Here is a 13,769-nt window from a genome sequence, read left to right on the forward strand (position 1 = left end):
TGAAAGCTGTCTAGGTGGGATGGCCTGATCTCTATGTTTGAATAAGTGACCATTAATTGTCATTTTGCCTTCTTAGCCATACATTTTCATGGCTCTTTCCACTTAATTGTGCTCCATTTTAGTCATGTCTGATGGGTGGCAATTTAAAGCCTTTTAGGCTCATGTGAATAGGGGAACATCCTTTACGACGCGGATGTTACCCCGCAGTACCGTTACAACGCGTATTTTAGAACGCAAGTCGTAACCACGACTTGCGCTGGAGGGCGCTAAAGGACAAGGAATAGTAGATTTACTATTCCAACACCTTCCCTACTGTACGTAGGCTGGTGTTGGAATAGTAAATTAAACTATTCCTAAGTCCGCACCCCTACAGCGCAAGTCGTGGTAACAACTTGCGTTGTAAAATACACGTTGTAACGGTACGCGTGGTTATACCACGCGTCGTAACAACGTACATCCTGTGAATATTCAGATGATCTATGAATGTCATAATAGATAAGCATTGCACCCAGGTCTTATTCTAGAGGGGATTGTTGCAACTTCAAAGAGGTGAGGCTCCTGGACCTAACTGCTTTCCTTCTGTCTAAACTCAATCCGAGGCTCTATATTAGAACATCTATTCACATGTGGAACTTATTAGAGGACGTAAAGAAAGAAGGATTTCTGCCCCTGGACTTGTGTACGCTGATGATAATGATTATATAGAAGATGGGCAAACTGGCAGAGGACTGCTCCTCCTATTGACTAGTGTCCTTATTAAATGTTGAAGCCAAGGTCCAAGTCTAAGTTCTGGGCAACAGGTTGTACAGGGTAGTGCGTATAAAGATTAATCAGGCTTTAAGCCAAGCATTTTGACTAGAATTAATCTTAGAAGGCTGAATAATTGTAAAGAATAGTCTTGTCATGCTTTGGAACTGGCAGTGATACTACTACTTGAAGCAGAAAAAGCGTTTGATTCCTTAGAACGTCCATTCATGTTGACAGTACTGCCGAAGATGAATATAGGTCCAAACTTTCTATTACAGTTCGAGCTGTCATACCAGGACCCACTCGCCAAAGTTAAGTTGAATGGTGATTTCTCCCTTAGTTTTACTCTACAGCTAGGCATATGGCAGATGTTACTATTTGCTCTTATTATAGAACTCCTGGCACGTTGGATTGTGCAGGACACATTTACTAGAGGTATCCGCTGGCCCAGCAAGTGGGGTGATCCACTGTCATTGTTTGCTGTTGGCATAGTTCTTTATGCTGTGGCTCTATGGCCCACTATTGTTGGAAAATATTGACTTTCTTGATGAACACACTGGCTTTGCAATTTTTGAACAAAGTTGTTACTTTAGCCATAAACAAGTGCTTGGTACCATATAAAATCTTACAAAGGGCATATTATACACATGTCTACAGTTATTAAAATTTAGGTGGTTTCATAATGATGTTTATTTCAGAGGTTGGAACAAGCTTCGCACATTGTCTCATACTATTCGGTGATGCCCTATGATACAAAGCTTTTGGTTGGCTATGAGGAACAATATGACAGCAGGTGCTGGAGTACAGGTACTCTCGGAAGCCAAAATTAGGATACTTGGGATCTGGGAAGATAGTTCATTGTTCCGGAGGAACTTATGACTGGCTGTGGCACAGAAAGGTGAAGCAAGATGCAGGGGGTGCAGGTTGGTGTCAAAAACTAGGGAGGGCACTCCATCACAAACATATGCTTCACTGGAGAAATAACAGTGCACATGGCTAGACGCTGCCCAAAGACATTTGAGAAGATATGGGTGAAGTGGTTTGCTCGCCATGGGCTGGGCGGATGATGTGTATTGGCTTATAAAGGTTGTCCAGGGTGACGATGGAGGTTCTCCCTGGAAGTGAAGTGCATGATGCTCCTTGTGAGTTTGCCCCAAATCCTAATACTCAGAACGCAAGAACGGGAAATTGCAGTGTATGTGCTTATCAAGTTTGCTCCTGGAACACTTGAGCATATGGTTTATGTTTTATATGCCAAGTTGAGTAAAGGAAAACAAAAACTGTTTTTTATAACAAGCAAGTCGGCAAGAATAATTAGCTCTTGTGATGACTACTTCTGCAGACAGAAACCTGAACTATGTAACAGTGGCAATCCTAGATCTGTATCATGGGGTAGAAGAAAGGCATTGGAGTTAAGCCAGGCAGGCTGTCAGAAGAAAATTGCTAACTGGAGCATGCTTTAGTATATCTGTCTGCTCAGCAAGTATGACCTACCTATTTTGTTCCTCAGAACTAGATTTGAATAAGAGAGTGCATAATGACATATGTTGGTACCTGCAGTTAGCCTAGAGTTTTAGCCCCTTTGACGCTCATGACGAGCTCAGCTCATCATGAGTTACGCCTGTCGTACGCTCATGACGAGCTGAGCTCGTCATGTAACGCAGGTTTTTTTTAAACTCAGCGCACAGCAGGTAAACGGCCCGCGTGCATGAGGTTAAGAAGCACAGTGTTCAGTTACTTAGAATATAAATGCTTTCATCCATAGGTTGGAAGTAATCTATTAAGTAGTACAATCTTAGATGTACTGTCCCTACTGCTAAAGCGATAGCACTGAACACATTCTTTGTTTGCTTGCTTAGTTTGCTACTCAGAGTAACATTCCTATCAAATAACTCGGACCATTTTGAGAGACCAAGGAGAGTGCCATTAGAGTAGGTTCTGTCAAAATCAAAGCAGGCGGTAGACTGTCCAAAATGGCATTCTTTTTTATGTGACATTGATATGGTTCAAACATTGACCAAATGCAGCAGAATGCTGTACAGAGTCAAAGGACATGAGACAGTCGATGTGTGCACTTGTTGCAAGAATGCCAAGAGCCACTCGAGTTGGTGTGCTTGTCAGCCATTTAGCCAAGGATACCAGTTGTGATGGCTTTGTAGATGATGCCGCTGGTATTGAAGATGGTGCAATCTAGCAACAAGTTGAGCCAGTGGAGTTTATTCGTGCAGGGGTGATGTGGTCTTATTTCTTCCGGTCCTTGATGAGATGTGCTGCAACATGTAAGATGCTTTTAAGGGTGGGAAGTGTGCAGTTTGGGAGGCTCAGTAGCAGGGCATTGTTTTATTCATATTTTAGTAGCTATGTTTTTGTTTATTGTACATTCTCAAACACTATCCTAAAATGCTATGGCGAACAAACTGTGGGAATGATAAGTCCATGTTTCCGTACTTGGTACAGTTCGTTGGTGGACAATTGGGACCATATTTAAGGAGGGTGATATGGTCCAAACTAGTGCATATGAACAGCTGCACTGGGGCCTTAGCCCTAGTACCAAAAATATGTCACTAGCACATGTGCTAACTTGATTTAGTGTATGCAGCGGAGACAGTGCAATTGGAAAATATAGTGATAGTCCATCGATGATCTCTGTGCATCTTCTCCCATTTGAGCATTCTCGAGCTTGACTTCAAATTAAATTGATCTAAATATTGGTTTCTTACAGTAAGACAACATCATGTTCTGCTTTTAAGATTTGAAGTTTTAATCTAATGTGTGAAGACGAGCTAAAACATTCCTTTTCCCTAGTAATCAATGTTAGCATTTCATTATAAGGTTTTCACATAGGCCCTCATTATAACGGGCTTAGAAATTGGAATAATAATGATCTCACCTGAAAAAATCCTATTTTGCCAAGTTGAATTTTATCAAGTGCGATAAATACTACCCAATTAAGAGTTTTGGTGAATAACATGCGGTTTCTGATGCTTACACAACCGAAGTATGCATATACCAGTGAATTGCGGACATTTTTCCCTGATAAATATCAACAGGTTGAGCATTACCTAGATAGACTAGTCACCTCTAACTACGACCTCTAATCTACCTTTTTACAGGATGATTGTGTGTATTGAATCTTCATTGCTGCCCAGTAAGGTATTCTGGTGGCCAGGATTTTAAATACTGGCAAGGCAGACTTAAGGCCTGAATTAGATCTTGGCGGAAGGGTTACTCCGTCACATTGGTGATGGATATCCTGTCCTCCGACATATAAATCCTATTCTAGCCTATGGGATTTATATTTTGGTGGACAGGATATCTGTCACCATTGTGATGTAGGAACTCGTCCATCGAGATCTAAATCACGCCCTTAGTCTTTCATCCTTTTGAGGTGGCTAGACTGAGTACAATGAATTGGGTAATAGTAGCATCTGTTATTTAAAAGTGGTCAGACGCAGGAGGAGTGTGGTATTTTAGCCTGTACAAAAGTTCATATTAGTATCTAGGAGCAGTGGCCATGTAGGTGAATATTGTTAACTGACTGAAGGAAAATGGGAATATTTTTATTGGAAAAGACACAATCTAAACTGGTATTTAAAATTCAAAGTATGATCAGATGTCTGAAAAACTTAAAATGTGCTAAATCAATGACCAGCTCTTGCTACTAGATGTGTACATTAGAGTTGTCACTAAATACTCAGAAGTAGGAGCTTTTTTGCTCTATGAAAGTTATCTTGCTCCTACAATTCTGATTTCAGATATTTGTAGTCCGCTTTACTGTTTCAAATGATCCATTAGAATTACATTTCATAACATGAGAGGTAATTACAACTAAGAGCGAAACATTCCCAGAAGATTGGTTATTCACTACTGGTGGTATTCCTTCTGTAGTTATTCTGAAGATCTACTTATTACTCACTATACTGCAGAACTCCCTGAACTACAATGGACTGGAATACGGCCCGATTAATGAACAATGACTAAGATTAATTCAAGCATTCTGTGGGCTGAAACCAGACGAAACCAGTCTTCAACTGTTTGTGTCCAGTTCAGAGAGCACCTGGTTTAGCAGATCTGCCATTATTGGAGGCTTGAATGCGACTGCCCCTCAAATACATTGCAAACTGGTTAACCGCTTCGCCGCGGCGGCTTTTCCCGCTGTGCGCGGCATTTTTAAAAATCCCGCGTAACGTGACAAAGCCAGCTCGTCATCCGCGCAGCGCAGGTAACGCCCATGATGAGCTGGCTTTGTCATCCACGGGGAAGGGGTTAAGTTCCTGCAGGCATTCGAGAAACGTCTAAAATAATAGGAAGATTTTAACTGTTAATGAACTACTCTCTGCCTGACTGTTTTTATCTTGATTTGAAGGAAAATAATCTAGTTTTAACCCATGTTCTTTTTAAATGTTTCTTTCACTTTTTTTTTTTTTTTAAAGAGAATCCTATATATTTTAATAGCTGTTGTATGATGTAAATCAAATTGTTATGCTTTTAATTAACTAAACAATAAAGATTTCATTTCCTATACCTGGTTTAGCAGTTCGGGCTGGACAGTTTCCACTGGAGCAGGACCAAGGATGATTTGCATATGGCTGAGTCTAATCTAAGGTTCCATGGTGACCAATAAAAAAATATAGATCCGGATGTGGCCTCAAGTACTTATCAGTGGCTGTGATTAAACCAAGCATTCCATACTTCAATTTTTGGTATTCTTCATTGTGATGCCCTAAGAGTGATGGTTATGCCCAGACTTGGGTCCCCTGCTGATTGTGCTACAGGAACCAAGCTGCATCTAACGGATGAGGCCCAACTAGGCCGAAACCTATTACCCACTGGCAACAATTCTAGAAGTTGTCTTAATAAACTTTCTCATCAAGGAGCCTCAGGAAATCCACCATCATGGTATTCTATGCAGGGGCGTAGATTCAGAGGGAGTGTTTGGAGTGTTACTCTCCCCTAATAAATGTATTTTCTGGTAAATAGTTGGGTACATGTGTTTTCAGTCGGGTTTGGTGAGGTGTCTGTCAGATTTTACCCTATATTATGGATTCTCTTATAAATGTAAATTTAAATTGTTTATTGTTGCCTAAGGAGCATCCAAAAAGGCAGGTCTTTTTTAACAGTGAGCATAGGGTATTGCTCTTTTCTGAGATTACGGGCTATGTGTCTGCAGATTAAGTGAATGAAATGCAGAGCATTTGATTCTTGCAATTCTCCAGTGTGCGCTTCAATAAAACCACCAATTTGCAAAAAGAAACCACAGAATTGTGCAGGAAAATTTGGGACAGATTCACCCCGATATAATTTTTCTGTGTGCTGCTGTAAAAATGAATACATTGATTTATGTACTCTGTTGTATATACTCTTGTGTGTTTTTTACATGGACACTCTCCTGTAATCAGTTAGAGGACTGAACGCTTACTGCTTCTTTTGATTAGGACAATATGTATTGAAGTTGTGAATTAGGCATATGTTAACATACACTAAGCCTGCATTAAGATTTTCCCCATATTAAAAGTGACACACTGGCGGCGCAAGGGGCTTGTAAATAAGGCCCAAAATATCTACGTTCAGCTCCACAAAGGTCTATAATGTAGCCCTAGATCAGCATATCCACATTTGACAAGGCAGTGTAGTCATGATGCGGTATAACCTTCCTGGAAAGCGGTTAGTATGTGTGTAGATGTGTAATGTGGGGGCATATTATCAACAACGAGCAATAAATATCGCTAAACGCGTCTAGCGAGTTTTTCATTATCGACGTATATCGCCGGATCACATTGCCATGTTAGCGGCGTATTTGCAACGATTTGTCAAGAGGCGATGTGAAATCCGGCGATATACGGCCATTTCCATCAATATCGCAAGAAAACCAGTGATGTCAGAACTGCGCTGAAGAAAATGTTGTAAATAGGGAGATGTGGATGTAACCTTATAATCCACCTCCCATTATGCACATGACTAATTCGAGTATTTTGCAGACGTTATTTTTCGGCAATATCCGCGGTTAGCACGGATTTTTTCATCGCTACATGTGTTCTGGGCCGTCTCGTAAATGTCTCGCTGTGCGGTTACCGATTATTTTTCTGTTGTTTCCTGAAGATACGCCTACGTTGCATCTCATTAGCGATGCAAGGCTAGGCGTTTGAAAAACGGCTGCTAACATGCGCTAATGCATGTTGGCGCCGCCTTGTTAATAGGACGATGTAATTATTGCTGCTTTTTTGGCTTTTAAAGCCAGAAAAGCCGCAAAATAGCCCTTGATAACATGCCCCTTGGGTTGTAGACTTTTGCTGCTCTGGAGTGTATCTTTGCCTTTCTCCAACAACTAATAAAATTATTGAAGTGCTTGATGAGAGAGAAGTAGCCATACTGATCTAAATGAAAGCAGAGAATATGATTTAGAGGAATTCCTCGCACAGATCTGGAGCTGGAGCAGATCACACGCAACCTCTGGTTTGCATAGAAACAAAGCAGCATTTCTGGTATGTACCACGTTTGAGGTCAAGGGGTTGACGCACATTTGCAGGATGTGAGCACAAATGATTACTCAGAGGAATTGGAGATGAAATCTATGTGAAACCTCCCTGGCTCTTGGCTGAGGATCAAGGAAGTCAATTCAATTCGAGTTCAAACAGGGTGGACATTTCCTGAATGAATATGCATATATCAGTGCTACAGGTGCTGGGCAGACGTATCATTGACCTGACCTGAAGATTGACCCGGATCAGTTAATGGTACAGGATAATGGCTGTGGACCATCTTTGGGTTGGGCAGTTTGCACTCTTTTCAGATAAAAGGCATGTGGTGTTATGGGATTTGAACAGTTGTGGCATTGCTGATCGGGATCTGTACTCATCAATGTGGCGTGCATCAGTAGGCTGAACACCATGCCAGCTTTTCACCTTGTATTATATACATCTACCGCAATGGATTAATAGCAAGGCAGAACTACATTATCAATATTACGAAACTGGAATGCTGGAATCTCCCTTGAAACCCTAGTGTAGGTCAAATGCAAAACACATTTCAATGTTCTTCTACTAAGACTCAGATGCTGCCTTTCCTTTGTCGTTCCTCAAGATATGGAGAGCTCAGCTGACACTGGCGTAACGAAACCTGCAAGGTACGGGGAGGGACCCCCTCCGAGCTCAATCAGAAGCTCTCCGGCCAGAGTGCTGTCCTGAGGGGGCTTGGGGGCCCCCCGCACTGCGGGGCTGCGGGGGCCTGTGTTACGCCACTGTCAGCAGAGGAGTGAGAGAGGCAGGCTGTGCGCGATGGAAAACAGCCAGACTTCTCTCCTCTCTCACCCCGTGGCTCATCATGGCCCAAGCCTCGGGAGTAGGGTCAGGTAAGTCTTCTGTCTATCCTTCATTGCTTCCTCTGCTTTGCCAAAGAGAAATAATTTTGCAGAGCTCGGGGAAATGCTAGGGATGCGGTCACTTCCCCCTTATCGCAGCACCTGCAGTTCCTTCATGTCACTTAGCGTTGGGCAAGTGCAGCAATGGCACTAACTGCACAAAGAACAGGACAGAAGGACCTTGAGAAAGGAGGGAGATGAAAGCTTCCAAGAGAGATGTTTCTTTGTTAAAAGTAATGTCTCGCAGGGGGCTTTTATGAAGGATGACGGTGTTCTCGTAGCATTATGGCCCACTACGGTGGGCTACACAGGTTGGGCTCATAATATTGGAATGGGTTTTAGCACTGTTAGAATTGGGGGTCTCTGGTTGGCGCAGGTATGTACTTGCGACAAGCAGGGACCCTCTCCTCTAAGTCAGGGCAAAGGATTAATCAATTAATTAATGTTTGAGCTTGTTAAGCGCACTGTTACCCATAGGTTTCCTGGCGCTGTATAACACTGGGGAACCCGCCCTGGCTTTCCCTGTGGGATGGTCCCTGCTGGGAGTCCTCAAGGTGGAGCCAGGCATCCCCGGCATTGATGGGGCCGTTGTGGAGATTAGGCAAGCTAATGCCCAGAGTTGCCGAGTGGGACCCCTGATTAGAGCAGGCACCGAAGCGAGAATTATCGAGTCCGCTGACCCAAGTCCACGACCCTGCCGCGTCGGGAATTGAACCCTGGTCCCGGCCGACTTCTGCTCCCGGGTCTGCCGCCTCTAACCAGTGAGCCACACCACTCCACAATATCATAGAACAGCTATAAGGAGATGGTTATGAAAGCTGCAGAGGGGCTCAGCTCATGCTAGGGCACCCTCTCACATAAAAGCAAGCACTCTGCTTCCAGGATTGGTGAGGCCTGCCATAGGAGTGACTAATAGGTTACTATGTGTCTATATAAATAGGTAGATATAGTTATACTATATCTAAGTAAGAGGTGATTACACAACCTTACCCAGGCTGTATGAACAGACCTGTGGTGTCAATTTGGAGGGCAAGCCAGGGGCACATAATACATGCTGCAGCCCCTGGTAGGCCTTGGATGCACCTATGCCCTGGGTACCTATGGTACACTATACAGGGACTTACAAAGGTGACCCAATACCCAATCTGGTATGTACCTAAAGTACATGGTATCAATTTAGAGAGAGAACAGCTAGGCTGTGGTCCTGATAAGCAGGGCCACAGCCAGTCTAAAGTAAAAGAAACAGAAAATCACAGCAAAAAGTGGGGGTGATCATAGGAAGCAGACCCTACTCTCCTACACTTGAGATCAGGTAGTTGCTTTCATAAAAACATGGCTACAGGTTCAGGTGATGTTAATTCACATTAGCATGGCGATCTCCGGAGGGTTTCTTCTAAAAAGCAGGACTTACAAGTGGGGGCAAGCGTTTTTGCATATATGGGGAACACTACCTGAAATCGCTTTTATTTAAAGGTTGTACAGAAGCGTAAGCATAGTGGAATCATTTGCAAGTATTACATACACCACAATATCTGAATTAGTGAAGCTTGCAAAACGTAGTATTTTGATTTTTGATTACATTTCTAGCAAAAATAATTGTGCGAGGTTTTTTCAACAAAAACGTGGGGTTTGCTGGATTTTTCATCTGCTTTTTATCCACAAAAAATGAAAAAATCCTTGCCAATTTCACAGAAGTGCTTGTCGTTTTAGAAACACCTTCAAGAATTTGAAAAATCATATTTACAAATTTAGCACATTCACTAATTTGGGGAAATCCAGATTTGAAAATTCCATGCACTTCTATTCGTTTTCAAAGTACCAAATAGTCAACAGAATTCCAGCAATACTGTCTCTCTCTCTTTCTGATCCATATATTCAGAGTAGGTTTCTTTGAGTTTATAGTGTACTCTCCTTGTACATTCAGTACCAGTTGATTTGCTGGTCCAATATAATTCAGTCAACATTGTACATAAGTAGTTGTCTGTATGGTGCCTTCTCAAATTTGGCTCGCTCCCTTCGTTAGAACACAATGCGCCATGACTGGATGGCTATTTTCTTTTTTGACATTATTATCCTTGTTTTATTTCATTTCACTGTTTTTGTTATAGATATGCATACTAACTTCTTTCTGTAGGCACAATTGCTAAATTACTGGCGTTTTCACTTGTTTTAATACATTCTGGTAAATTAAGTCTTGCTTACCTCCTTTGGGTATTCAAGAATGCACCCAACAATGTTAACCCATTCTTCCCACTAAGAACCAAATGCTAAACCAGGTCAGATGGGCGAGATTGCAATGAATCTTGGAGAACAGTCTTTGCTCTGAGAATCATGCAAGAGTGATGTGGGAAACGTAATGCTTACATTGCTTTGCTTATCAACATTTGGGTCACCCAAGGTATCATTTTTTATAGACTGAATAAGAGAGTGGGGGAGCATACCAACAACAGTGTATTATGTGACACAATTCCACCTGCGTATTCTTGTGAAAATTGATGTAAATAACTTTGAGGATTCCCTGTTGAAGGTCCTAGGGGTATCAAATGTGAGTTGGTTCACCCACCTCATGTATGTCAAACCCTTTTTGTAGCACATAAACTAGGACCATCTTTCTAAATATGTTGCTGTTTGGGAGTGAACCACACAGTCTGCTTACATATAATAGCAATTGAATAAAACTGATGTGAGTTGCCACCAAGTTGCCCGAAGTTGCCTTAAATCTAAAAAGTGCAAAGGGCAACATTGTAAAAAGTGTCAAACATTAGCAGATTAATCTCTGAGCAGAAAATAAAAACGGCAATATTATTTCGTGTATATCTTCGTGTTTCACAGACATCTCAAAACCCCATTCGCCCTATGAATGATTCATGCATGTGCTTCATCGAAAACAGGCACAATTCGATAGAAACGGTTCTAAAACAGGTGATAGAGACTTTATCAAGACAATTAGTCTGATATCTGATGAGTGCCACATAGTGTGTCTCCTTGGGTTGAACTTGCCATAAGGAAGTCGCAGCACAACACGGTTTGACATGAGCAACTCTTATAGCTAAGCAATTATTTTTGTGAATCTAAGTTAAGATGTGCTAACTTCACTGTTCTGAACACTGAATATTCATGTAATGATAACATATACATCACAAATATTTAACCATAAAACAACAGCAATGCCAAAAATGATAGTTGAAACAAAGCCAAAAGTTTAAATCTTACAGTCAACCAAAAATTAAACCACATGAAAATCTGATCAAGTTTGGTCATGCGAATAAATATTGATGTAAATAAATGACAGGTTTCCAAATCAAGTAGCATATGAATTTAGTCAGTCCACCCGATGTCTCTATTGTTTGCTCTTTAAATAAAAACAAAATACTTACCAAAAACATCTCCTCTGAGCTTTTTTTCTTGGGTGTTGTAGTTCTCAATATCTTCTTCGTCTTCATCCTCTTCCTCGTCAACAAAACTTTCCTCCTCTTCCTCTTCTTCGTCCTTTTCCTCGTCCTCAGCTTCCAGTTCATTCTGATTGCCGCCAATGTAGACCCCATCTTCATAGTCGAAAGGCTGCAGGCGGATCTTTGGGGGAGCGGTGACTGTAACCTCTGGAATCACGTTCTTTATCTCCTGGTTTTTCTTCAGGCTCTTCTTGTGGGCTAGCAGTTTCTTCAGAGTATCCTTGGCAGACCCTGATATCCTGGAACCCTCTTTCACAGAATTTTCTGGGATAACTGGAAAAGCAATACAACGCCAAATGTTAGGATTAAATCACACTTAGCAAGCAACTTGATTTGTGTGCTACCAAAGAGGGCTTTTTAATGAGAAAAATTAACATTGCAGATGAAATAAGTAATCTACATATGTTTACAGTTTGCTGGTCTCTTTAGTTTCATTTACGTTCCATCTGCAACCATTCCAAAAAGCGGGGAGCTGAACAAGCTTGCGGCAATTATGCCATTTTCTTTGTCAAAAATGGAAGCCACAGCCTTTTAAACTAGTACCTATTTAAATGCTCTTCATGTTCGAAAGTTGTACTAATGGCTAATAACATTGTTGCTACATCACATATTTCTTATTTCTGACTTTGTGACTATGAAATATTTGCATTTTGTTCTGCATTGGGAATTGCCGCACAGAAGCAAAATAGTGAGCGAGAAGTACCCAAAATATGAAGTTTTATGTTTTTAATAGACATGGCCCTAAAATTTCGTAAATGACTATATTATTGCTCATGTGTTTTTTTAATTTCTGATTGTACTTAAACTTGCTGGACTGCTGCCCTTTCATTGTTGAAAGCTCTAAACAATTTTTCTTCACCTGGCGGCAAATATTTGTACTTACAATCAACTTTCTGGCCAGATCAATACAGTACCAATGTAGACTTCTAGGAGGAATTAATCATTCATTCTAGAAAAAGATTTCAAAAAATGATCCAATTCGTTGTGACAGCGAGGATAGACAATGTAATCTTACATTTAGCAATCCCCCAGACAACACTTGGCCCCTCAAAGTAGCCTTCCACGTAGCTGCGAGGTTGGTTACGGGCCATCAAAGCGAGGAGACTTCACTTACTAAATAATAATCACCAGAAAGCCTGACTACCTTACGATAAACTGGTCATACTGGGAGGGCAATGACACCGGTGTTACTGTAATTCCAATATTCAGGATGAAAGACTCTAAAAGAAGCCTTCTCAGGCGGTGCCCCTAAGACATGGAATATCCCACCAGATAGCAGAACTGCCCAACCTATGATGTCTTACAAAGAGCTGAAAGGTTGGTTTCTCCAACATCGCTTCCTGCTGGTTAAGCTCTTGTTTCTGTTTGGGATTTTCTATCCCAATTGTTCTGCACTAACTTCACAATGATTTTGCCTGTACATATGTATGTTTACACGGACTGCGGTTTTATCTCTTACTTATGTATGCCAGATTCTTTATAACTGCGACACCTTGTTATTAAAAAGGATCAATATTAGTTGTCCTATACATCAATTGTACCTATACTATTGCACTGGTAACCTGATTATATGAACAGTGCTCACTGAGCCTGGTTTTTGCAATATTAAACGTATTTAAAAAATAAATAAATAACCTAATAATTAAGTTGTCCGTCTGTCCTTTCTGTTAGTTTGCACATTAACGTTTTTTGATCTACATTACAATTAATCACTATGGTCTATTTGACTCCCCACTTGTGCTCAGTGTGTATACACCAGGGGTCTCCAACCTTTTCTGTAGTGAGAGCTACTTCTGAGCAGTGAAAATTGTAGTGAGCTACTGAACGCTAGGAAACTCGCACATTTTTTCGAGAGACCCCTCCCACGCCTAGTTTCATTGACTTTAAGCCTAATTTCTTCCAAGCCCATAAGGTGGTTTGAACAAAAGGGGGCACTCTACCTCTTTTGAAGGTACAGACAGCTGCAGGTTGTGCTACCTTAAGCAAAAGCTTGTCTTGCTTGGAAGCATTCCTGGAAAGTGTAACGAAATACTGCAAGATACAAGCCTATGACCTGCTTTGGTTATAATTGTTCACGCACTGCAAAAGTTAAACCTCAACATATCTTCCATACCAAATGTGAATTATTGAAGTCTAGCTTAGATGGGCAGTCACTAGATTTTAAAAAAGAGACTCATTTTATTGTGAACAACCTCAATTATTTCCCCTTCACC

General features: G+C 41.3%; 1 protein-coding gene across 1 annotated transcript in view; it reads right to left on the reverse strand.

Annotated features, from left to right (window-relative positions):
* The window catches only part of EGFL6 (EGF like domain multiple 6), a 433,277-nt gene that overhangs the window by 131,226 nt on the left and 288,282 nt on the right, over nt 1-13,769 (reverse strand). The window contains exon 8 of the mRNA XM_086934569.1: nt 11,482-11,829. Within this exon, the coding sequence (XP_086790695.1) occupies nt 11,482-11,829 (348 nt within the window). The remainder of the gene's footprint in view (nt 1-11,481; nt 11,830-13,769) is intronic.

Source organism: Lissotriton vulgaris, chromosome 8 (assembly GCF_964263255.1).
Source record: "Lissotriton vulgaris chromosome 8, aLisVul1.2, whole genome shotgun sequence".
Classification (NCBI taxonomy): Eukaryota; Metazoa; Chordata; class Amphibia; order Caudata; family Salamandridae; genus Lissotriton; species Lissotriton vulgaris.